General features: G+C 46.1%; 1 protein-coding gene across 3 annotated transcripts in view; it reads right to left on the bottom strand.

The window, feature by feature from the left end:
• GRB10 (growth factor receptor bound protein 10) overlaps positions 1–24,375 on the bottom strand; it is a 474,936-nt gene that overhangs the window by 342,878 nt on the left and 107,683 nt on the right. For all 3 annotated transcript variants that reach the window (XM_063922618.1, XM_063922620.1, XM_063922619.1), the window contains exon 2: positions 21,557–21,640. In XM_063922618.1, the coding sequence (XP_063778688.1) occupies positions 21,557–21,604 (48 nt within the window). In that variant the 5' untranslated portion in view covers positions 21,605–21,640. The remainder of the gene's footprint in view (positions 1–21,556; positions 21,641–24,375) is intronic.

Raw genomic sequence — 24,375 nt, 5'->3', positions numbered from 1 at the left:
GCGTAGTTTACCCCCTATGTGCACAGATTGTACAACATAATGGCTTTGCATAATTGAATTCATCCAACTTGTGTATTAAGGAAATTTAAGTTGCTTGTTCTGAATGAGAAACATTACTTTCTTCCATCGGATGCATAGCTTTGCTCCACTTGCTATATTTCGATAACTTAATATGATTTTTTTTTTTTTATATAAATAAGTTTTATTTAGGTCTAGAGATTACCAGATCGATTCTATTACGGAATCTGTAAATTACAGAATTCTTGGTGTATATGATTGAGCAACTTTTTCAGTTTGTTTTACTGACCTTCAACTAAATCTACTTAAACTCATGACATCCAAACAGGACTCTTGATTAAAACTCTCTAGACACTGGCAGGCAGGTCTGATTAAACAGAATTCTCAATTTCATTTATGCCTTCTATGGACTCATCTGGAACTCCATTAATCAGTTTCAGTCAAATACAAAGGGCTACATTTGGAAACGAGCAATAACCCCTTCAGCACGTGTCTGACGCTAAAAGGACTAAAAAAATAAAAATAAAAATTAAGATAATTAAAAAAAAATAAGATTTTACTCACCGGTAAATCTATTTCTCGTAGTCCGTAGTGGATGCTGGGGACTCCGTAAGGACCATGGGGAATAGACGGCTCCGCAGGAGACTGGGCACATCTAAAGAAAGCTTTAGGACTATCTGGTGTGCACTGGCTCCTCCCCCTATGACCCTCCTCCAAGCCTCAGTTAGGACACTGTGCCCGGAAGAGCTGACACAATAAGGAAGGATTTTGAATCCCGGGTAAGACTCATACCAGCCACACCAATCACACCATATAACTCGTGATAGGAACCCCGGTTAACAGTATGATAACAATGGAACCTCTGAATAGATGGTTCGCAATAACAACCCGATTTTGTGTAACAATAACTATTTATAAGTATTGCAGACAATCTGCACTAGGGATGGGCGCCCAGCATCCACTACGGACTACGAGAAATAGATTTACCAGTGAGTAAAATCTTATTTTCTCTGACGTCCTAGTGGATGCTTGGGACTCCGTAAGGACCATGGGGATTATACCAAAGCTCCCAAACGGGCGGGAGAGTGCGGATGACTCTGCAGCACCGAATGAGAGAACTCAAGGTCCTTCTCAGCCAGGGTATCAAATTTGTAGAATTTTGCAACGTGTTTGCCCCTGACCAAGTAGCAGCTCGGCCAAGTTGTAAAGCCGAGACCCCTCGGGCAGCCGCCCAAGATGAGCCCCCTTCCATGTGGAATGGGCTTTTACAGATTTAGGCTGCGGTAGTCCCACCGCAGAATGCGCAAGCTGAATAGTGCTACAAATCCAGCGCGCTCTAGTCTGCTTAGAAGCAGGAGCACCCAGCATGTTGGGTGCATCTAGGATAAACAGCGAGTCAGTTTTCCGGACTCCAGCCGTCCTGTAAATATAATTTTTTAGAGCCCTGACTACGTCCAGTAACTTGGAATCCTCCAGGTCCCTAGTAGCCGCAGGCACCCCAATAGGTTGGTACAAGTGAAAACCTGATACCACCTTCGGGAGAAAGTGAGGACGAGTCCTCAACTCTGCCCTATCCATATGGAAAGTCAGGTAAGGGCTTTTTTATGACAAAGCCGCCAATTCTGACACATGCCTGGCCGAAGCCAGAGCCAACACATGACCACTTTTCATGTGAGATATTTCAAATCCACGGTTTTAAGTGGCTCAAATCAATGTGATTCCAGGAACTTCAAAACCACATTGAGATCCCAAGGTGCCACTGGGGCACAAAAAAGGGGCTGAATATGCAGCACTCCCTTACAACGTCTGCACTTCAGGCTGACATCCTTCCTGGCTTTGATCAGGATAAGAATGACTTCCTCCGGAATGCCTTTTTCACTCAGGATCCGGTGTTCAACCGCCATGCCGTCAATGCAGCCGCGGTAAGTCTTTGAACAGACAGGGCCCCTGCAGCAGATCCTGTCTGAGTGGCAGAGGCCATGGGTCCTCTGAGATCAACTACTGAAGTTCCAGGTACCAAGCCCTTCTTGGCCAATCCGGAACCATGAGTATAGTTCTTACTCCTCTTTTCCTTATTATCCTCAGTACCTTGGGTATGAGAGGGAGAGGAGGGAACACAAACCGACTGGTACACTCGCGGTGTCACTAGAGCGTCCACAGCGATCGCCTGAGGTTCCCTTGACCTGGCGCAATATCTTTTTTATTGAGGCGGGACGCCATCATGTCCACCTGTGGTCTTTCCCAACGGTTTACCAGCATTTGGAAGACTTCTGGATGAAGTCCCTATTCTCCCGGGTGGAGTCTGCTGCGGAAGTCTGCTTCCCAGTTGTCCACTCCCGGAATGAACACTGCTGCCAGTGCTACCACACGATTTTCCGCCCAACGGGGAATCCTTATGGCTTCTGCCATCGCCCTCCTGCTTCTTGTGCCGCCCTGCCTGTTTACATGGGCGAGCGCCGTGATGTTGTCTGATTGGATCAGTACGGCTGGTGAAGCAGGGGCCTTGTTTTGCTTAGGGCCTTGTAAATGGCTCTTATCTCCAGAAAATTTATGTTAAGTGAAAACTCCTGTTTTGGACCATAGTCCTTGGGATTTTATTCCCTGTGTGACTGCACCCCAGCCCCGAAGGCCGGCATCCGTGGTCCCCAGGACCCAGTCCTGTATTCCGAATCTGCGGCCCTCTAGTAGATGAACCCTCTGCAGCCACCACCGCAGCGACACCCTGGTTCTTTCCGACCGGGTTATCTGCTGCTGTATCTGGAGATGGGACCCGGACCATTTGTCCAACAGGTCCCACTGGAAAATCCTTGCGTGGAACTTTCCGAATGGAATTGCTTCTTACGAAGCTACCATTTTTCCCAGGACTCGTGTGCATTGATGTACCGACACCTGTCCCGGTCTTAGGAGGTTTCTGACTAGAGATGACAACTCCTCGGCTTTTTCCATTGGAAGAAACACTTTCTGGTCTGTTTCCAGAATCATTCCCAGGAACAGAAGACGTGTCGTCGGGACCAGCTGTGACTTTGGAATTGAGAATCCAGTCCTGCTGTTGCAGCACTTCCCGAGAAAGTGCTACCCCCTTACCAACTGTTCCTTGGACCTCGCCTTTATCAGGAGATCGTCCAAGTACGGGATAATTAAAACTCCCTTCTTGCGAAGGAGTATCATCATTTCGGTCATTACCCATGGTAAAGACCCTCGGTGCCGTGGATAATCCAAACGGCAGCGTCTGGAACTGATAGTGACAGTCCGGTACCACAATCTTGAGGTACTTCTGGTGAGGAGGGTAAATGGGGACATGCAGGTAAGTATCCTTGATGTCCAGAGAGACCCTGTAATCCCCCTCGTCCAGGATCGCAATAATCGCCCTGAGCGATTCCATCTTGAACTTGAATCTTTTGTTATATGTGTTCAAGGATTTTAAAAATTTAAGATGGGTCTCACGAACCGTCCGGTTTCGGTACCACAAACATTGTGGAAAAGTAACCCTTTTCCTGTTGAAGGAGGGGTACCTTGATAATCACTTGCTGTGAATACAGTTTTTTGGATAGCCACCAACACTGCCTCCCTGGCAGAGGGAGTTGCCGGTAAGGCAGATTTTAGGAAACGGCGGGGGGGAGACATCTCGAATTCCAGCCTGTACCTCTGAGATACTGTTTGAAGAACCCAGGGATCCACCTGTGAGAGCCCACTGTGCGCTGAAATTTCTGAGACGGGCCCCCACCGTACCCGGGTCCGCCTGAGCAGCCCCAGCGTCATGCTGTGGACTTACCGGACGCAGGGGAGGACTTCTGCTCCCGGGAACTAGCTGTGTGCTGCAGCTTTTTCCCTCTACCTTTTCCTCTTGGCAGAAAAGATGAGCCTCTAGCCCTCTACTTTTCTGGGGCCGAAGGGACTGTACCTGATAATACAGTGCTTACTTTTGCTGTGGGGTAGCTTGTGGCAAAAGTTTTGATTTCCCAGCAGTAGCTGTGGAAACAAGGTCTGAAAGACCATCCCCAAACAGTTCCACCACCTTCTAGGGCAAACTTCCATGTGCCGTTTTGAATCGGCATCGCCCGACCATTGCCGAGTCCATAACCCCCGTCTGGCGGCAATGGTTTTACATAGCGCTTATTAGTGATGCCAGTCGGCAAATATCCCTCTGTGCATCACGCATGTATAAGACAGCGTCTTTTATATGCTCTATTTTCAGGAAAATATTGTCCCTATCTATAGTATAAATATTATCCGACAGGGAATCTGACCACGCAGCTGCCGCACTGCACATCCATGCCGAGGCAATAGCAGGTCTCAATATAATGCCCGTGTGTGTGTATATAGCTTTTAGGGTAGTTTTCTGCTTTCTATCAGCAGGTCCTTCAGGGCGGCCGTATCAGTGACGGTAGTGCCACCTTTTTTTAATAAGCGTGTAACCGCTTTATCTACCCTAGGGGTTATTTCCCAACGTGACCTATCCTCTGGCGGAAAATGGTACGCTGCTTAGAAATTATCAATTTCTTATCGGGGGAAGTCCACGCTTCCTCACACACCTCATATCAATTCCTCAGATGCAGGAAAACTACTGGTAGTTTTCTGTCACCAAACATAATACCCTTTTTTGTGGTATCTGGGGTATTATCAGAAATGTGTAATACATTTTTAATTGCCTCAATCATGTAACGGGTGGCCCTATTGGAAGGTACACTAGTCTCATCGTCGTCGACACTGGAGCCGGTATCCGTGTCAACATCTGTGTCTGCCATCTGAGGTAGCGGGCGTTTTAGAGCCCCTGACGACATGTGAGACGCTTGGACAGGCACAAGCTGAGCAGCCGGCTGTCCTATGTCGTCAAACCTTTTATGTAAGGAGTTGACACTGTCACGTAATTCCTTCCATAAGTCCATCCACACCGGTGTCGACCCCGCAGGGGGTGACATCCCATTCACAGGCATTTGCTCCGCCTCCACATCATTATCCTCATCATACATGTCGACACAGCAGTACCGACACACAGCACACACACAGGGAATGCTCTGACAGAGGACAGGACCCCACAAAGCCCTTTGGGGAGACAGAGGGAGAGTATGCCAGCACACACCAGAGCGCTATATATCACAGGGATATCACCTATAGAGAGAGTGTTTTCCCTTATAGCTGCATAATATATTTCTGTAGTGCAGGACTGCAGGGAAGAGCCAGGGAGCTATCCCTCCAGCAGAGCTGTGAGGGAAAATGGCGCCAGTGTGCTGAGGGAGATGGCTCCGCCCCTTTTCGGCGGGCTTTCTCCCGCTATTGTAAAAGTTCTGGCAGGGGTTAATAAACACCTATATAGCCCCTGGGGCTATATATGGTGTCAGTTCGCCAGCCAAGGTGTTAAAATTGCTGCTCAGGGCGCCCCCCCCCCCCCGCGCCCTGCACCCATCAGTGACCGCAGTGTGTGGTGTGCATGAGGAGCAATGGCGCACAGCTGCAGTGCTGTGCGCTACCTTGGAGAAGACAGAAGTCTTCAGCCGCCGATTTTCCGGACCACCTTCTTGCTTCTGGCTCTGTAAGGGGGACGGCGGCGCGGCTCCGGGAACGGACGACGAGGTCGGGTCCTGTGTTCGATCCCTCTGGAGCTAATGGTGTCCAGTAGCCTAAGAAGCCCAAGCTACCACCACTTAGGTAGGTTCGCTTCTTCTCCCCTTAGTCCCTCGGTGCAGTGAGCCTGTTGCCAGCAGGTCTCACTGAAAATAAAAAAACCTAACATATACTTTCTTCCTAGGAGCTCAGGAGAGCCCCTAGGGTGCATCCAGCTCAGCCGGGCACAGAAATCTAACTGAGGCTTGGAGGAGGGTCATAGGGGGAGGAGCCAGTGCACACCAGATAGTCCTAAAGCTTTCTTTAGATGTGCCCAGTCTCCTGCGGAGCCGTCTATTCCCCATGGTCCTTACGGAGTCCCCAGCATCCACAAGGACGTCAGAGAAATAAATAAAAAAGGTACATAAGATGTGTAATTTTGGAGCAGGTACAATCCTACAATTCAGATCATGTTCAAAAATCATGTAACAATCATACAAAAAGATAGCACAGAGGATGGACAGTTTGAAAATAGTTAAGGGAACAGATGAAACAAGAGGTTCGGAGGTGAAGGGTGGTGAGGACCCTGCTCAAAAGAATGCTTAGAGTAGAAAGGGTACCAGTGTAAGCAGTATAGTTCTGGTAATGAAACGGGTTTTCCAGTGACTGTTTGATTATTTCAAGGCTGGGGAAACGTCTTATCAAACATAGCAGGAAATTTCATAGGTAACAAGTGCAATTCTTGTAGGCAGGAGAAGAGGATATAGAAGATCAAAGAGCATGCAGTAAAGCATTGAGCTGTTAGGTGAGAAAGAAAGGGTGTCTGTATTTAGATTTTTGTTGCACTGAGACAGGAGAGGATACAGAAGAGAAGCATCAGGTACCATCAGGATACTGTACAGGTATAGGTTGTACTGGCAGGCTGAATAAGCTCTGGTGTAAAGTGAGAACAGAAGAGGTTAGAGATCTCAGAGCAGGAATAGAAGGAAGTCCTAGAAGTAGTGATAAATAAGGGGGGTGGGGGGTTCAAAAAAGGTCAGTGTAATGAATTTTGAGCAGTAGTGTCTATTAGACAAGACTGAATGTTTCTGCATAAGGTGCATGCTATGTGCACAATAAGGGATGATATGGGATCCCGACAATTGGGATGCCGATGGAAAGAATACAGACAGCGGTATCCACACACGCAGAATTCTGACACATGCTAAGTGAGTATTGCAACGCCCTCTCTAACCCTCCCTCCATGCTTTATGTCTAACCCTCCCTACAACCCAACCCTAAATCCTCACCATCACTACACGGCCTAACCCTAGCCAGCCCCAGCATACTTTCGTTCGGGATGTCAACAGTCGGGATACTAGTGCCGGAATTGTGATCGAAGTCAGGATCCTGGCGGTATCTTTCTGACCAGTTTCGGGATTCCAACTGCTGGCATTCCGAGCGCCGGTATGCTAACCGGATCCCCACAGTAATTATAATGATTAAGTTACTTAATACCATGGGGTATAGATGGGTCCACTAGGGGCCTTGGGCACTTCAAGAATTTGATAGTGTGTGCTGGCTCCTCCATCTATGTCCCTCCTTCCAGACTCAGTCTAGGAAACTGTGCCCAAGGAGACGGACACACTTTGCGAAAAGGAGAGATAAGAAAAGTGGTGAGATTACGAACCAGCACACACAAAATAATAGGAAAGCCATGCCAACCAAACTTGAAACATGAACAGAAACAGCTGAACAAAGCAGAATACTTAACCAAGTAACAGTGCAGGAAGAACGAAGCACCGGGCAGGCTCCTAGTATCCTCTACGGACTACGAGAAAAGTATTTACCTGTAGGAAATTAAAAATAAGATTTTAAACCTACCGGTAAATCTTTTTCTCCTAGTCCGTAGAGGATGCTGGGGACTCCGTAAGGACCATGGGGTATAGACGGGCTCCGCAGGAGACATGGGCACTCTAAAGACTTTAGAATGGGTGTGCACTGGCTCCTCCCTCTATGCCCCTCCTCCAGACCTCAGTTAGAAAAACTGTGCCCAGAGGAGACTGACCGTACGAGGAAAGGATTTTTGTTAATCTAAGGGCAAGATTCATACCAGACCACACCATCCACACCGTATAACCTGGAATATACTCCACCAGTTAACAGTATGAACAAAACAGGATCAGCCAAAGACTGATCTTAACTGTAACATAACCCTTATGTAAGCAACAAATATATACAAGTCTTGCAGAAACAGTCCGCACTGGGACGGGCGCCCAGCATCCTCTACGGACTACGAGAAAAAGACTTACCGGTAGGTTTAAAATCTTATTTTCTCTTACGTCCTAGAGGATGCTGGGGACTCCGTAAGGACCATGGGGATTATACCAAAGCTCCAAACCGGGCGGGAGAGTGCGGATGACTCTGCAGCACCGATTGAGCAAACATGAGGTCCTCATCAGCCAGGGTATCAAACTTGTAGAATTTTGCAAAAGTGTTTGAACCCGACCAAGTAGCTGCTCGGCAAAGCTGTAATGCCGAGACGCCTCGGGCAGCCGCCCAAGAAGAGCCCACCTTCCTACTGGAATGGGCCTTTACAGAATTTGGTAACGGCAATCCAGCCATAGAATGAGCTTGCTGAATCGTGTGACAGATCCAGCGAGCAATAGTCTGCTTAGAAGCAGGGGCGCCAACCTTTTTGGCTGCATACAGGACAAACAGTGACTCTGTTTGCCTAACCCGAGCCGTCCTGGCTACATAAATTTTTTAAGGCCCTGACTACATCCAGGGACTTGGAAGCCTCCAAGTCTCCCGTAGCCACAGTCACCACTATAGGTTGGTTCATATGAAATGATGAAACCACCTTAGGCAAAAATTGAGGACAAGTACTCAACTCTGCTCTGTCCACATGGAAAATCAGATAGGGGCTTTTGTGAGACAAAGCCGCCAATTCGGACACCCGCCTTGCAGATGCCAAGGCCAACAACATGACCACTTTCCAAGTGAGAAATTTTAATTCAACTGTTTGAAGAGGCTCAAACCAGTGAGATTTTAGGAACTGTAACACCACGTTAAGGTCACATGGTGCCACTGGGGGTACAAAAGGAGGCTGGATGAGTAGCACTCCCTTTACAAAAGTCTGGACTTCTCGGAGAGAAGCCAATTACTTCCGAAAGAATATAGATAGGCTCCATTAAGGTACAGATTTCGGCCCTAACTTCAGGCCCATATCCACTCCTGTCTGTAGAAAGTGGAGAAAGCGGCCCAGGTGGAAATCTTCCGTAGGAGCATTCTTGGCTTCACACCAAGATACATACTTCCTCCAGATACGGTGATAAAGGCTAGGAAGGAGGTGACGGCAAAGCATTATCAGAGTAGGGATGACTTCCTCCGGAATACCTTTCCCAGGTAGGATTCGGTGTTCAACCGCCATGCCGTCAAACGTAACCACGGTAAGTCTTGGAACACGCAGGGCCCCTGCTGCAACAGGTCCTCCCTGAGAGGAAGAGGCCATGGATCTTCTGTGAGAATCTCCTGAAGATCTGAATACCAGGCCCTTCGAGGCCAATCTGGAACAATGAGTATTGTCTGCACTCTTTTTTGTCTTATGATTCTTAATATTTTTGAGATGAGAGGAAGCGGAGGGAACACATAGACCGACTGAAACACCCATGGTGTCACCAGGGCGTCTACCGCTACTGCCTGAGGGTCCCTTGACCTGGCACAATACCTCCAAAGCTTCTTGTTGAGGCGCGACGCCATCATTTCTATTTGAGGAAGTCCCCAAAGACTAGTTATCTCTGCAAAAACTTCTTGATGAAGTCCCCACTCTCCTGGATGGACATAGTGTCTGCTGAGGAAATCTGCTTCCCAGTTGTCCACTCCCAGAATGAAGACTGCTGACAGAGCGCTTACGTGATTTTCCGCCCAGCGAAGAATCCTGGTGGCTTCCGCCATTGCCACTCTGCTCCTTGTCCCGCCTTGGCAGTTTACATGAGCCACGGCTGTGACGTTGCCTGATTGAATCAGAACCGATAGGTCGCGAAGAAGATTCTCCGCTTGTCGTAGGCAGTTGTATATGGCCCTCAATTCCAGTATGTTGATGTGTAGACAAGCCTCCTGGCTTGACCATAGTCCCTGAAAATGTCTTCCTTGTGTGACTGCTCCCCATCCTCGGAGGCTCGCGTCCATGGTCACCAGAACCCAGTCTTGAATGCCGAATCTGTGACCCTCTAGAAGGTGAGCACTCTGCAGCCACCACAGGAGAGACACCCTGGCCCTGGGGTACAGGCTTATTTTCTGATGAATTTGAAGATGGGACCCAGACCACTTGGCCAGAAGGTCCCACTGAAATGTCCTCGCATGAAACCTGCCGAAGGGGATGGCCTCGTAGGTCGCCACCATTTTTCCCAGTACTCGAGTGCATTGATGAACTGACACTCTTTTCGGTTTTAACAGGTCTCTGACCATGTTCTGGAGTTCCTGGGCTTTTTCCATCGGGAGAAAAACCCTCTTTAGTTCCATGTCCAGAATCATGCCTAAAAAAGATAGCCGAGTCATTGGAACCAACTGTGACTTTGGTAGATTTAGAATCCAGCCATGCTGCTGCAGCACTCTCAGGGAGAGCGACACGCTTTTCTGCAACTGTTCTTTTGATCTCGCTTTTATCAGGAGATCATCCAAGTACGGGATAATTGTGACTCCCTGCCTGCGCAGGAGCACCATCATTTCCGCCATTACCTTGGTGAAAACCCTCGGGGCCATGTAAATCCCAAACGGCAACGTCTGGAACTGGTAATGACAGTCCTGTACAGCGAATCTCAGGTACGCCTGATGAGGAGGATATATGGGGACATGAAGGTATGCATCCTTTATGTCTAGTGACACCATAAAATCCCCCCCTTCTAGGCTGGAGATAACTGCCCTGAGCGATTCCATCTTGAACTTGAACTTTTTCAAGTACAGGTTTAGGGATTTTAAATTTAGAATGGGTCTGACCGAGCCATCCGGTTTCGGGACCACAAATAGGGTTGAATAGTACCCTTTCCCCTGTTGCATTAGGGGAACCTTGATAATCACTTGCTGTTGACACAGCTTTTGAATTGCAGCTAAAGGTTCGCTCAGCACACATCTCTCCCGCCACTCAGCACAGCGCGATGTGTGCTCAGCGTGCGGGGGGGAGACGAGGGGCCGCTCATTTCACCCAGCGGGTGAAGTGAGCGACCCGCTAGATTGGCCTGCACGGCAGGCCAATCTAGCAGCAGCGATAGCGATGCGCGGGGCTGCGCATCGCTATCGCTGTACGGGGTACACACGGAGCGATCCTGCTTAAATTCTAAGCAATCTAGTCAGATTGCTTAGAATATCGCTCCGTGAGTACCCCCCTTAAGACTATCTCCCTCTCTGGAGGAGAAGCTGGTAAAGCCGATTTGAAAAATCGGCGAGGAGGCCAGTCTTCGAATTCCAGCTTGTAGCCTTGGGATACAATTTCCATCGCCCAAGGATCCACGTCTGACTGAACCCAGACGTGGCTGAAGAGTCGTAGACGTGCCCCCCACCGGCGCGGACTCCCTCAGTGGAGCCCCAGCGTCATGCGGTGGATTTAGTAGAAGCCGGGGAGAACTTCTGTTCCTGGGAACTAGCCGTAGCAGGCGCTCGGCACAACTGTAATGCCGAGACCCCTCGGGCAGCCGCCCAAGGAGAGCCCACCTTCCTAGTGGAATGGGCCCTAACCGATTTAGGCAACGGCAATCCAGCCGTAGAATGAGCCTGCTGAATGGTGTTACAAATCCAGTGGGCAATAGTCTGCTTTGAAGCAGGAGTGCCAAGCTTGTTGGCAGCATACAGGACGAACAGTGATTCCGTTTTTCTGACTCTAGCCGTTCTGGCTACGTAAATTTTCAAAGCCCTGACCACATCCAGGGACTTGGAGTCCTCCAAGTCACGCGTAGCCACAGGCACCACAATAGGCTGGTTCATATGAAAGGATGATACCACCTTAGGCAGGAATTGAGGACGTGTCCGCAACTCCGCTCTATCGACATGGAAAACCAGATAGGGGCTTTTATGAGACAATGCCGCCAATTCAGACATTTGCCTAGCCGAAGCCAAGGCTAATAACATGACCACCTTCCAAGTGAGATATTTTAACTCTACCGTTTTAGGTGGTTCAAACCAGTGTGACTTAAGGAAACTTAACACCACGTTAAGGTCCCACGGCTCCACCAGAGGTACAAAAGGAGGCTGAAAATGCAGCACTCCCTTCACAAAAAAGTCTGAACTTCTGGGAGAGAAGCCAATTTTTTGAAAGAAAATGGATAGGGCCGAAATCTGAACCTTAATGGAGCCTAAGTTTTAGGCCCAAATTCACTCCAGTTTGTAGGCAGTGAAGGAAACGGCCCAGATGGAATTCTTCCGTAGGAGCATTCCTGGCCTCACACCAAGAAACATATTTTCGCCATATACGGTGATAATGTTTAGATGTCACGTCCTTCCTAGCCTTTATCAGCGTAGGAATGACCTCATCCGGAAAGCCTTTTTCCGCTAGGATCCGGCGTTCAACCGCCATGCCGTCAAACGCAGCCGCGGTAAGTCTTGGAACAGACATGGGCCCTGTTGCAACAGGTCCTGCCTTAGAGGAAGAGGCCACGGATCTTCTGTAAGCATTTCCTGCAGATCCGGATACCAGATCCTTCGTGGCCAATCTGGAACAATGAGGATTGTTCTCACTCCTCCTTTTTCTCATTATTCTCAACCCTTGGGTATGAGAGGAAGAGGAGGAAATACATAGACTGACTGGAACACCCATGGTGTCACTAGGGCGTCTACCGCTACTGCCTGAGGGTCTCTTGACCAAGCGCAATAACTCTGCAGCTTTTTGTTGAGGCAGGACGCCATCATGTCTATCTGTGGCAGTCCCCACCGAACTGCAATCTGTGCAAAGACTTCCTGACGAAGTCTCCATTCTCCAGGACGTATGTCTGGTGAGGAAGTCTGCTTCCCAGTTGTTCACTTCCGGAATGAACACTGTTGACAGTGCTCTTACATGATTCTCCGCCCAGCGAAGAATTCTGGTGGCTTCCGCCATCGCCACTCTGCTCCTTGTGCCGCCTTGGCGGTTTACATGAGCTACTGCGGTGACGTTGTCTGACTGGATCAGAACCGGTTGATCGCGAAGAAAGGTCTTCGCTTGACGTAGGGCGTTGTATATGGCCCTTAGTTCCAATATGTTGATGTGAAGACAAGTCTCTTGACTTGACCAAAGACCTTGGAAATTTCTTCCCTGTGTGACTGCTCCCCAGCCTCGGAGGCTCGCGTCCATGGTCACCAGGATCCAGTCCTGAATGCCGAATCTGCGGCCCTCTAGAAGGTGAGCACTCTGCAGCCACCACAGGAGAGATACCCTGGCCCTGGGGGATAGGGTGATCAACTGATGAATCTGTAGATGTGACCCGGACCACTTGTCCAGTAGGTCCCATTTGAAGTCCTCGCATGGAACCTGCCGAAGGGAATGTTTTTCCCAGGACTCGAGTGCAGTGATGCACTGACACCTGTCTTGGTTTCAATAGGTCCCTGACTAGAGTCATGAGTTCCTGGGCCTCCTCTATCTGCAGGTAAACCCATTTCTGGTCTGTATCCAGAAGCATACCCAAGAAGCGCAGACGAGTTATAGGAACCAACTGTGACCTCGGGAAATTCAGAATCCAGCCGAGTTGCTGTGACACCTTCAGCGAAAGTGACACGCTGTTCAACAACTGCTCTTTTGATCTCGCCCTTATTAGGAGATCGTCCAAGTATGGTATAACTGACTCCTTGCTTGCGTAGGAGCACCATTATTTCCGCCAATTACCCTGAAATAGGTAATGACAATCCTGTACCGCAATTGTCAGGTACGCCTGATGGGGTAGATAAATGGGAACATGAAGGTATGCAGCCTTTATGTCTAGATACACCATCAAATCCCCCCTTTCCAGGCTGGCAATGATTGCTCTGGGCGATTCCACTTTAAAATGTGAACCTTTTCCCGTATAGGTTCAGAGATTTTAAATTTTAAAATAGGTCTGACCGAACCGTACGGTTTCGGGACTACAGCCAAGGTTGAGTCATATCGCCTTCCTTGTTGCAGGAGGCGAACCTTGCGCACCACCTGTTGGAGATACAATGTGTGAATTGTATTTAATATTATCTCCCTTTCTGGGGGAGAAGCCGGTAGGGCCTATAAAGAAAAACCAGCGAGGAGGCACCTTTCGAATTCCATCTTGTAACCCTGAGAACAATTTTTATTGCCCCGGGATCCACCTGTGAGTAAACTCAGATGTGGCTGAAGAGTCAAAGACGTGCTCCCACTGGGTCGGACTCCCTTAGCGGAGCTCCAGCGTCATGCGGTGGATGTAGTAGAGGCCGGGGAGGACTTCTGTTCCTAGGAACTAGCTGTGCCCTTACCTCTGGTAAGAAAGGACGCTCCTCGTACTTTCTTGTTATTCTGCGACCGAAAGGACTGCATTTGATAATGTCGTGCTTTCTTAGGCTGTGAGGGAATATAAGGCAAAAGATCAGAATTACCAGCTATAGCTGTGGAGATCAGGTCCGAGAGCCCTTCTTCACACAATTCCTCAGCCTTGTAAGGTAAACCTTCCATATGCCTCTTTTAGTCGGCATCACCTGTCCATTGCATGTTCCACAGGACACGTCTAGCAGAAATCGACATAGCGTTGACTCTAGAACCCAGTAGACTAATGTCTCTTTGGGCATCTATATATAATAAATAGTGGAAAACTGCTCTAATCAAGCTGGTAACAATCCCCAGGTGCTGCGGGAGGGGGTTACTCTAGACAAGAAATACAAAAGGGATTTTTCCCACGCACTCTGCTGGCTGTTAGTAAGAAGAACTATATACTATGTAATAATAGGAAATTTAGAGCTCTTCGTTACATATGTTTTGCAAAAGATATGATAAGCCTCCAGGCCACTTCACGGCTGCTCTATTGCTGGAGGTCCCTAACTAAGCATAGGTCCAAGGCTTGGACCCCACAAAGTCGGCTCAGGCCCGACCACCCCAGCCGACTTTGTGGGGTCCAAGCCTTGGACCTATGCTTAGTTAGGGACCTTCAGCAATAGAGCAGCCGTGAAGTGGCCTGGAGGCTTATCATATCTTTTGCAAAACATATGTAACGAAGAGCTCTAAATTTCCTATTATTACATAGTATATAGTTCTTCTTACTAACAGCCAGCAGAGTGCGTGGGAAAAATCCCTTTTGTATTTCTTGTCCTTTCGCATCTATATATAAGACAGCATCTATATATATATATATATATATATATATATATATATATATATATATATATATATCTATATACACATATATATATATCTATCTATATACACATATACACATACACACACATATACTAGGGTCAATAACATGGTATCCTTATCTAGGGTTTCAATCTCCGCTGATAAGGTATCTGTCCACGCTGCTACAGCGCTATAAACCCATGCCGACACAATCGCCGGTCTGAGTAGTGTATCAGAATGTGTGTAATTGGACTTCAAAGTACTATTCCTGCATGCTATCTGCAGGAACCCTGAGGATAGCTGTTAAGTCAGCGCTACCTTTTGGGTAATCGTGACAAAACTTTGTCCACCCTAGGGGAAGATTCCCATCGTATCCTGGCCCTAGTAGGGAAAGGATACTCCCTGAGAATTCTTTGTGGGAATCTGCAGTTTCTTGTCTGGAGATTCACGCTCTTTTTCTTCATGAGAGGAGGGAAATTTACCTCAGCTTTCTTCCCCTTAAACATGTGTACCCTCGTGTCAGGGACAGATGAGTCATCAGTGATATGCAAAACATCTTTTATTACAATAATCATATATTGAATACTTTTCTGCCAGTTTTGGCTGTACTTGCATTATCGTAGTCGACACTGGAGTCAGACTTCGTGTCAATATCAGTGTCTATTATTTTGGATAGTGAGCGTTGTGAGACTCTGAAGGTCTCTGCGACACAGGGACAGACGTGTAGATTCAATGTCTGTTCTCTAATCTTTTGTGCAATAAATTTACCTTAGCACTTAATTTCACATATCCAATCAGGTGTCGGCGTTGTCGACGGAGACACCACACACATTTGCTCCATCTCCTCCTTAGGAGAGCCTTTTACCTCAGACATGTCGACACACACGTACCGACACACCACACACTCAGGGAATGCTCATCTGAAGATAATTCCCCCACAAGGCCCTTTGGAGAGACAGAGAGAGAGAGAGTATGCCAGCACACACCCCAGCGCTATATGACCCAGGAAAAAACACAGCAATTTAATGTTTACCCAGTAGCGCTGTTATTATCTGTGCCGAATTATGTGCCCCCCTCTTCTTTAAAAACCCTCTCTTCTACCGTGGTATAAGTAGGGGAGAGTCCGGGGAGCTTCCTCTCAGCGGTGCTGTGGAGAAAAACATGGCGCTGGTGAGTGCTGAGGGAGAAGCCCCGCCCCCTCGACGGCGGGCTTCTGTCCCGCTAAAAGTGTAAAATTGGCGGGGGCTCCTGCATATATACAGTGTCCAGCTGTATATATGCTCCTTTTGCCAAATAAGAGGTTTATATTGCTGCCAGGGCGCCCCCCCCCTGCGCCCTGCACCCTTACAGTGACCGGAGTATGTGAGGTGTGTGGGAGCAATGGCGCACAGCTGCAGTGCTGTGCGTTACCTCAGTGAAGATCATGAAGTCTTCTGCCGCCTCTGAAGTCTTCTTTTCTTCTCATACTCACCCGGCATATATCTTCTGGCTCTGCGAGGGGGATGGCGGCGCGGCTCTGGGACGGACGGCTAGGGTGAGATCCTGCGTACCAATCCCTCTGGAGCTAATGGTGTCCAGTAGCCTAAGAAGCAGGACCTGCACTCAGAGAGTAGGGCTGCTTCTCTCCCCTCAGTCCCTCGATGCAGGGAGTCTGTTGCCAGGAGAGCTCCCTGAAAATAAAAAACCTAACAAAATACTTTCTATCAGCAAACTCGGGAAAGCTCACTGAAAAGCACCCAGCTCCTCTGGGCACAGTATCAAACTGAGGTCTGAAGGAGGGGCATAGAGGGAGGAGCCAGTGCACACCCAGGTCTAAAGACTTTCTTAAAGTGCCCATGTCTCCTGCAGAGCCCGTCTATCCCCATGGTCCTTACGGAGTCCCCAGCATCCTCTAGGACATTAGAGAAATATTAAGTATCACCCCAGTGTACCATGAAGGGACCACACCATAGCCTCTGTAGCTTTTGGGCTATATTTCTCATACGCTCGTAAAAATGGCATGACTGGGTGGGGCTAAATAAGTTTACCTGGCCTCGCTCCCAAGAGCTGCTGTTGCACCTTTCCTATGATGAAAAGTGTGATATATCTAGCTATATATAGAAACCCCCCTTGTAAATTCTGTATTTGCCACTAGCCAAAAAAAAACAAAAACATTTAAGTGTAAAGAATCCAAGTTTCTCAAGAGCAGGACCATGCTCAAAAATCCTCACACTTTCGGAGAAGTCAGAAATAAGTAGAACTTCCAGGAACAAAACGGCAATCCTGCCAAATTTTTATGGGCTGTTTTTTTTGCTTTGGGAAAACAACCACAGGGCAGGTCATCAAGTTGCATGGCTGCTATTTAAACTCAAATCAGGTTTTGTTTTGTTTTTTAAGGGAAGCCTAGCAAGCTAGAATTGCAGATGGTTTTTAACATCCTTACAAAAGGATTTGCTTTACCCAGCTTCATTCATTGTAAAACACACAAAAAAAAACATAAATAAGGAATGGGAGTTCTGTCTCAGTGACTTGCAATTTTTCACTGTGCTAAAAAGTATTAAGCAACTCTAACTAGTCATGTGTGATTTCACAGCTATTTTATTATTAACTTAGCCATTATGCCTGTGCTTACCATAATATCCCAATAGATTGTAGGCTTGCAAGCAGGGCCTTCCTACCTCTATGGGGTATATTTAATTGATGTTGGTTCCTCTCCGGAGGAAAGGATCTGACACAGCACTATTCAATGCCGTCCGTTTGTCTTATGCTTCAAATGGAAAAATTATAACCATTAGGGGCATATGTATCAAAGCTTGGAGAGAAATTAAGTACCAACCAAACAGCTCCTGTAATTTTTCAAACCGAGCCTGTAACAGGAGCAGATTGGCTAGTATCTTTGGGGTCTATGTACTAAGCCTTGGAGAGTGATAAAGTGAAGAAAAACCACCAGCCTCTTGTTTCCTCTGTCATATTTTTTTATTCTAGGGCAGTGGTTCTCAAACTTTTTTGAAGCATAGCACCCTAGAGTATCAGGACTTCCCAAGGCACATAAGGCCAAAAAAGTTTCTTTAATTTTATATTTCTTTCTAAATTTCTCAATTAAGTAAATTGTTTTTATAAGTCATCCTTATGTTCAGTTGTGCGGTGAGGGACAATATTTGCTTCTGTTTGTGCACATATTTTATGATTGGCAGCTACAAGCACTGGTTTTCACTATTACATTGACCATAAATAATTTGAATTGGACTTCGACCACCAATCCAAGGCAGAGTGTTTGAGAACCACTGCGCTAGGGAGCACAATCAACTATACATTTTTTTATTTTTTTTGCTACAAAACAAAATATTGTGTAGACCGTAAATGAACCCAGTTAAGCCACATTTCCTCATATTCTTATGTAAGTGGGGCATGCCACTTTCTTACTAACCAAAAAGAGGGTTCATTATATTTTAATTACGTTACTGTTTATCTGTATCGTGATAATCTACCAAACATCGGGTATCACTGCACATCGTTCGTTGCATTATTCTTTTGCATTTACCTATGACTGATACATAAAGAACAGAGGCTAAAATCCTTTACATATGATACATATTCCTCTTCCTCTCTTCAGGATTTAACCCCTCTTTTATTTCCTCCACTCACAGGAGCGGCGCCATCTACTTCACATAACCCCTTTTTTTGCACTTTTGATACTTTGAACTTTTTCGGGATAGGTCCCTTATGAACTTAAGAGGCAGCATCCATTACAAGTGAAGCACCCATAAGTAACCCCTAGTCTTTCACCAGAGTACAAATATTTACCTGTATCCCTCTTCTGAGGAACGCTTAGCTAATGTCAGTGTTATAAGATTTTGTGTGAACCCTTAACTGCGGCCTTTACTGCTTCCCTTCCCTATTTTCAGTGTACAATTATTATGCAAAAATAAAAAAAAATTAATGTTGGGGTTTGGTTTTTTTTGTTTGTTTTTTTGAGTATTTACTTTGACAGTATCTCTTGTCAAATTATGGCTATTGAAACCCTGTACAAACTGGTGGTATAGAGCAAGCACATTTTTTTAAGGAAACAAGCTACCAACTGCTATTCTAGTAGTCTTACCAAGAAAATAAATAATTTTTGCCTGTTCTGTAGTTACACATATTGCCCATACTCCCACATATGTATAATACCAAACAAACGTGTGGTTCAAAAAGAACACTACTTTGAGGCAATAAATCAAGACATTCAAATACAAAATCAGAACACTCAACACAGTTAACGGAATACAAGAAAAAAAAAAAAAAAAACTACAAATACACACTGCCAAATTCAAGGCACATAAGTGTTCATGGGTGATAGCACAGAGTGCAGACACATGTGTTACAATGAAGATGTGTGTGCCAAGTGCGCTTGCACCAGCCTGCGATGCTATCTAGAGGGAAATATTCCAGAGCATTTGCTGGGGTTTCAGTGCAGAGGGACCAAAAGGATTATTGCAAAGAAGCCACTACCCGTGACTTTCTTTATTTCCATAAAGATAATGCAGTACATGAAATTCTAAAGCCCCGTACATACGGGGAAATGTGTGCTGAGCGATCTAGCACAGACCACTCAGCAGACAGAGCGATGTGTGCGCTCACTTCACACAGCAGTGAAGTGAGCTATCTACTAGATTTGGCATGCATGCCAAATCTAGAGCCAGCGATAGCGATGAGCGGGGCCGTGCATCGCTATCGCTATGGGCATACACACAGAGATCCGTGCTTAATTTCTAAGCAATCTAATCTAGTGTGTTCCCCCTTAAGAATTAAACTGGTGAATGAAACCCGCTTTGACAATCATGGTCACTGGATCATAAAAGATAAAATGCCTGTAGAATAAGTGTTCCACTGAGTTAGCATTTGCAGGAGGTAGACAAGAAAATCAATTAAATATTTATTTTTTACCAAAACTTAAATCTTCTCTGAACTTTCTATTTAGAATTAATGACTTGAAAACGTAATTGAGAAATCCCTTTTTGCATGTTGTTTATGAACGTAAAGAAAAAGTATTTTAGATACACAACGAGTCATAAATGTTTAATCATGATTTAGGTTTTAGACAATTTTTCTTTACATAGCAACATCTAAAGGTTTAGCCATTTTTAGATTTGTGGGAAACTTTAATACTTCTACTTATATTGTGTATAATAAACAAGTTTTGTTTATTTTTCGTAGCAATATTCACTTAGTTTGTCTTTCCACCCCACACACACTGCACTTTGTGTTATTCCACCAGAATCCTCTCCTCTCTTTTATTAAAAAAAAAAAAAAAAAAAATAATCCATCAATCCATTTCTCCATCAGATCCAAATTCACATTGACTATTAATATCCTCCTGGCCCAATTCCAAGCTACTGTATGGTCTCCTCAAATCAACACTCGCCCACTTAGCCTTCGCTCACCTCTGTATTGTAGATTTCAACAGCTACCCTCTCCCTCTTTTGATGATGAGGCACGAAAGGAGGTGGCTAAGGGACCGATTGGGAGATGGACCCAGAACAGGGTGAAAATATGCTAATGCTGCAGGAGGAGTTTTGTGTAAAAAGCCACCTTCTAATGGCTTCTGGGATCCACTGCTGCACCAGAAGACCCAGAACGGGTCACCTGCCAGATCAGCAGCCTTATGATTAACCCTCATGCTACTCATGGCGATGCTACAAAAATATTTAAAAAATAAAATCACCTAGCTCATTGTGGAGCCTGCTGTGTCAGTCCCCAGCAAACAGCCGTAGGCAACCTTCTAGTGAGAAATCCACTACCGCCTTCTTCCCATGAAGCATCTTGGTGCAATCTTTTCTCCTGCTAAAAAGACACACATACACAGGGCATCCACACAATTTAAGAGAAAAGGCGATGCATCAGACCAGGTCACCTTTGGTCAGGATTTGTGTTTGCCATTATCCTGGATTAGTGTCAGTACCCACAATGTTTGTTTACAGCTGGGTGATATGTGGAGAAACATAGTAGGTCTAAGCAAGCCCAGTTACATAAAAAGGTATTTATAGAGTATGGAAATACAGAATACAGCAACAGTCACACTTTTACCAGCAAGGTGACAAATCTATACGTAGGAGATTTTGTAATGTCCTGTGATCAAAGGAATAGACTTCCAGGTAGGAAGATAGTCAGCGATGTAGAGGCAAAGTCTGGCGGCCATATAGCAGGCTGATGTCCGCAATTAGATGCTGGTTGGAGTCATAAGGATGCAAGAGGTGGAACTCACAGCACACAGGACAGCTGAAGACTGAATATGCAGAATGTCCGTAACTGTATACCGATAGGACAGATGACTGGTAAATGCAGAGTAGTTGAATATTTTTCTCAATAACAAAACTTTGGCCTAGGGGTGTCAAATTTTTTTTTTTAAAATACAAAATATATTCTGATACTTAAGTGCGCCTTGAATCAAAAATGTTTGGGAACCACTGCACTAGGATAATAGCCATGTCTTGGTTTTATTTTTCTACATTTATGTACTTAAAAAGGACTCGCAATGTTGGGGGAGAACACACAAAAAATTAAAATAAAAACACACACACACACACACACACACCAAACTTCCCCTATAAAGAGAAAACAAGCTCCCTATCAGGACTGCCCAGCCAGTCTTACACTCTTAACAGCAATGTTCCAAATATTTCTCACACACACACACACACACACACACACACACACACACACAAAATATATTATCTCACTGTAAATATTATGGTTTAAACTTACCTGGTAGTAGGGATGTAGAAAAGCATCTGGGCATCCAGAGAGCGCCATCTGTTCGTTAAATAGCTCTCCAACCTTTTGAGACTTCTGTATAAAAATAAAAACCACCACATCATGAGCATTTTTAATACAAACACTATTTTGGTTGTCATTTCTATTTTAAACACAACATTCCTAAATGAGTAACGGAGCCTCAGCAGTATGTGGATGGGTGGTGAACCCACTGCACACACACAGGGAATACGGACCACTGCTTATGCACTTTATTCTACATTTAAAAGAACTGCTGTCAAGATAATTATAAAAGAAATCACACTTGTTTCCTAGAAAAGTGCAAGGCAAGCCAAGAATACAAAGTTTAGAAGAAGAAAACAATGTACCCAGAAACACTCAAAGAATTCTGAAGCAAAATGTTAAGCTTTAAAATTGAAAACTGTACAGGACGCAGATGTGTTAAATTGGTGAACATGGGACTTTCATTAGCCGTTTCGGAAGCAAATATCAAAATGTCCACAAAACAACATAAAAGGAGAAACATTCTAAACTCACTGAAAGTAAAAAGTTCATAGGGGACAATTTAAGTCAGGGCGATGCACATATTACCACCTATTTCGGTCTGAGCAGACATGAAGAGAAACAGTAGATAAAGACCCTGTTATCGGGTGCAAACAGTGTTAGCACATAGGTCTGGGAACTTTTTTTTGGGAGATATAAAATTATCACCCTGGCAGCCTCTAGATGGTGCCCAATGGGGCAATTTAATTATTTTGCTCCATCGGACGCGATAGCGATATAACAACTGAATATCGCCTGATAAACTAACCTTAACAGGCAAGTTAAAAAGGTGTAATTATATAGCACCGGCCGTTAAAGCCTAACGTTAACACCTTTTTTCCCACCCACCTTTGATTAATGGGGCTAATGAAATCTGGCCTGTCTAATCTGTTAACACTTACAAACACTAATGAGTAGATGTATCACGCTGTGGACAGAGTTTAACTACCTTACAATCCGCTTCTGTCATTTTACAGGCTATATTTGAACACAGACAGGCACCAATCGATTGGTACTTTATCTCTCTCCAAGGCTTGATACATCTCCCAAAGGGTGGAATTCAGATGCTCTATCGCCCCCATTCTCCCATCGATGTTCACTATTTGTTTTTGCTGCATAAAGAGACCTAAGCAATGGGTGTGACGCACAAAAGTGCCGTTTGGGCGACCAAATAGGTAACTTTTCACAACCCCTGGCAGATGTGAGCTGAAATGCTGGCACTGGCTGTTGTTTGCTCCCCAATTGAATTGCTCCTTCAGGCCCCAGGCTGCCAACAACAATTGAATTCTTCCCTACCTGTGGACGTAGTATTGTTATATACCCCAGCAGAGAAAAGCCACTGTGGCAATATGTGCTTGTTAATACTTATTATCAAACCAAGGCTAGCTTTAAAAACATGCATACATGTATGACCCAAACTGTACAGTTACCCTATATCTAAAAGAATAATCATATTCACGCTATGTGCAGGGTGCGGATTAGTGAGCAGGACACATTTTAATTTTGAAGGACATAATTTTAGATGTAATGTATCACTACATCATATCTAAAAATGTGCCCTTCAAAATTAAATATGCCCTCCTCACTAATCAGCACCATACACCTAGCTTAAACAAACTTAATTAACCCACCCATACGTAGTGGTGTGCTTAGAGGAGAAACTGCAGTCTCTGTATGCGGTATGGGACTTCAAAGCAGTAGTATCAGTCCATCAGGAAACAGCCAGCACAAAGCTCACAGAGGAGGGAAATCTGTAGCGACCAGATTCTCAGAGGCAGTACTCTACACTAGTCAAGTTACTTTTATGGGGATGTAGTTGGCATACCGACGGATAGGATGTGGGAGAAGAACGACACCAGAATCCAGACATCACTGACAATCCAGACAGTAAGCATTCCTAACATGTATATGCTCGGGAGGGTTAAGGTTAGGCTAAGGAGGGGGAGGGGAGGTTAGGGTTAGGCACTAGGGGGAGGGGTGGCGTTCGCATACTCCTAACGTTTTCAGATCGCAATGCTGCGTCCCACCCGGGAATTGGAAACGGGTCCTTCCTGGGTGGGACCCGGTATTGACGTGTTATTTGAGCGATGTGAAAGGGGTATCACTGAAGTGTCGGTATTATGACCGCCGTCATCTTTACTGTTGGGATCATGTACACAACCCCTTTCAGGACCACAACACTCACTCACTTGGTCTGTGTGATAACTACCCACTCCTGGCTGTCCTACTTTTCTGACTGTCCCTTCTCTGTCTCCTCACATGACTCCACCGCCAACCCCCCGCCCCCCCACCAAAACACAGCCACTATATATAGGTGTCCCAAAGTCCACAGTTAGTTGTACTCATTAGGTCTTTTGACTTCCAACTCGTGACTGCTCCCCAACCTCGGAGGCTCGTGTCCGTAGTCACCAGAACCCAGTCCTGAATGCCGAACCTGCGACCCTCTAGAAGGTAAGCACTCTGCAGCCACCACAGGAGAGATACCCTGGCCCTGGGGGACAGGGTGATCAACTGATGAATCTGTAGATGTGACCCGGACCACTTGTCCAGTAGGTCCCATTGGAAGGTCCTCGCATGGAACCTGCCGAATGGAATGGCCTCGTAAGATGCCACCATCTTTCCCAGGACTCGAGTGCCGTGATGCACTGACACCTGTTTTGGTTTCAATAGGTTCCTGACCAGAGTCATGAGTTCTTGAGCCTTTTCCCATTGGAAGATAAACCCTTTTCTGGTCCGTATCCAGAATCATGCCCAAGAAGGTCAGACGA

This window comes from Pseudophryne corroboree, chromosome 5, assembly GCF_028390025.1.
Source record: "Pseudophryne corroboree isolate aPseCor3 chromosome 5, aPseCor3.hap2, whole genome shotgun sequence".
Classification (NCBI taxonomy): Eukaryota; Metazoa; Chordata; class Amphibia; order Anura; family Myobatrachidae; genus Pseudophryne; species Pseudophryne corroboree.
Note: the sequence above shows the minus strand (reverse complement) of the source record. Positions and strands in the feature narration are given on the sequence as shown.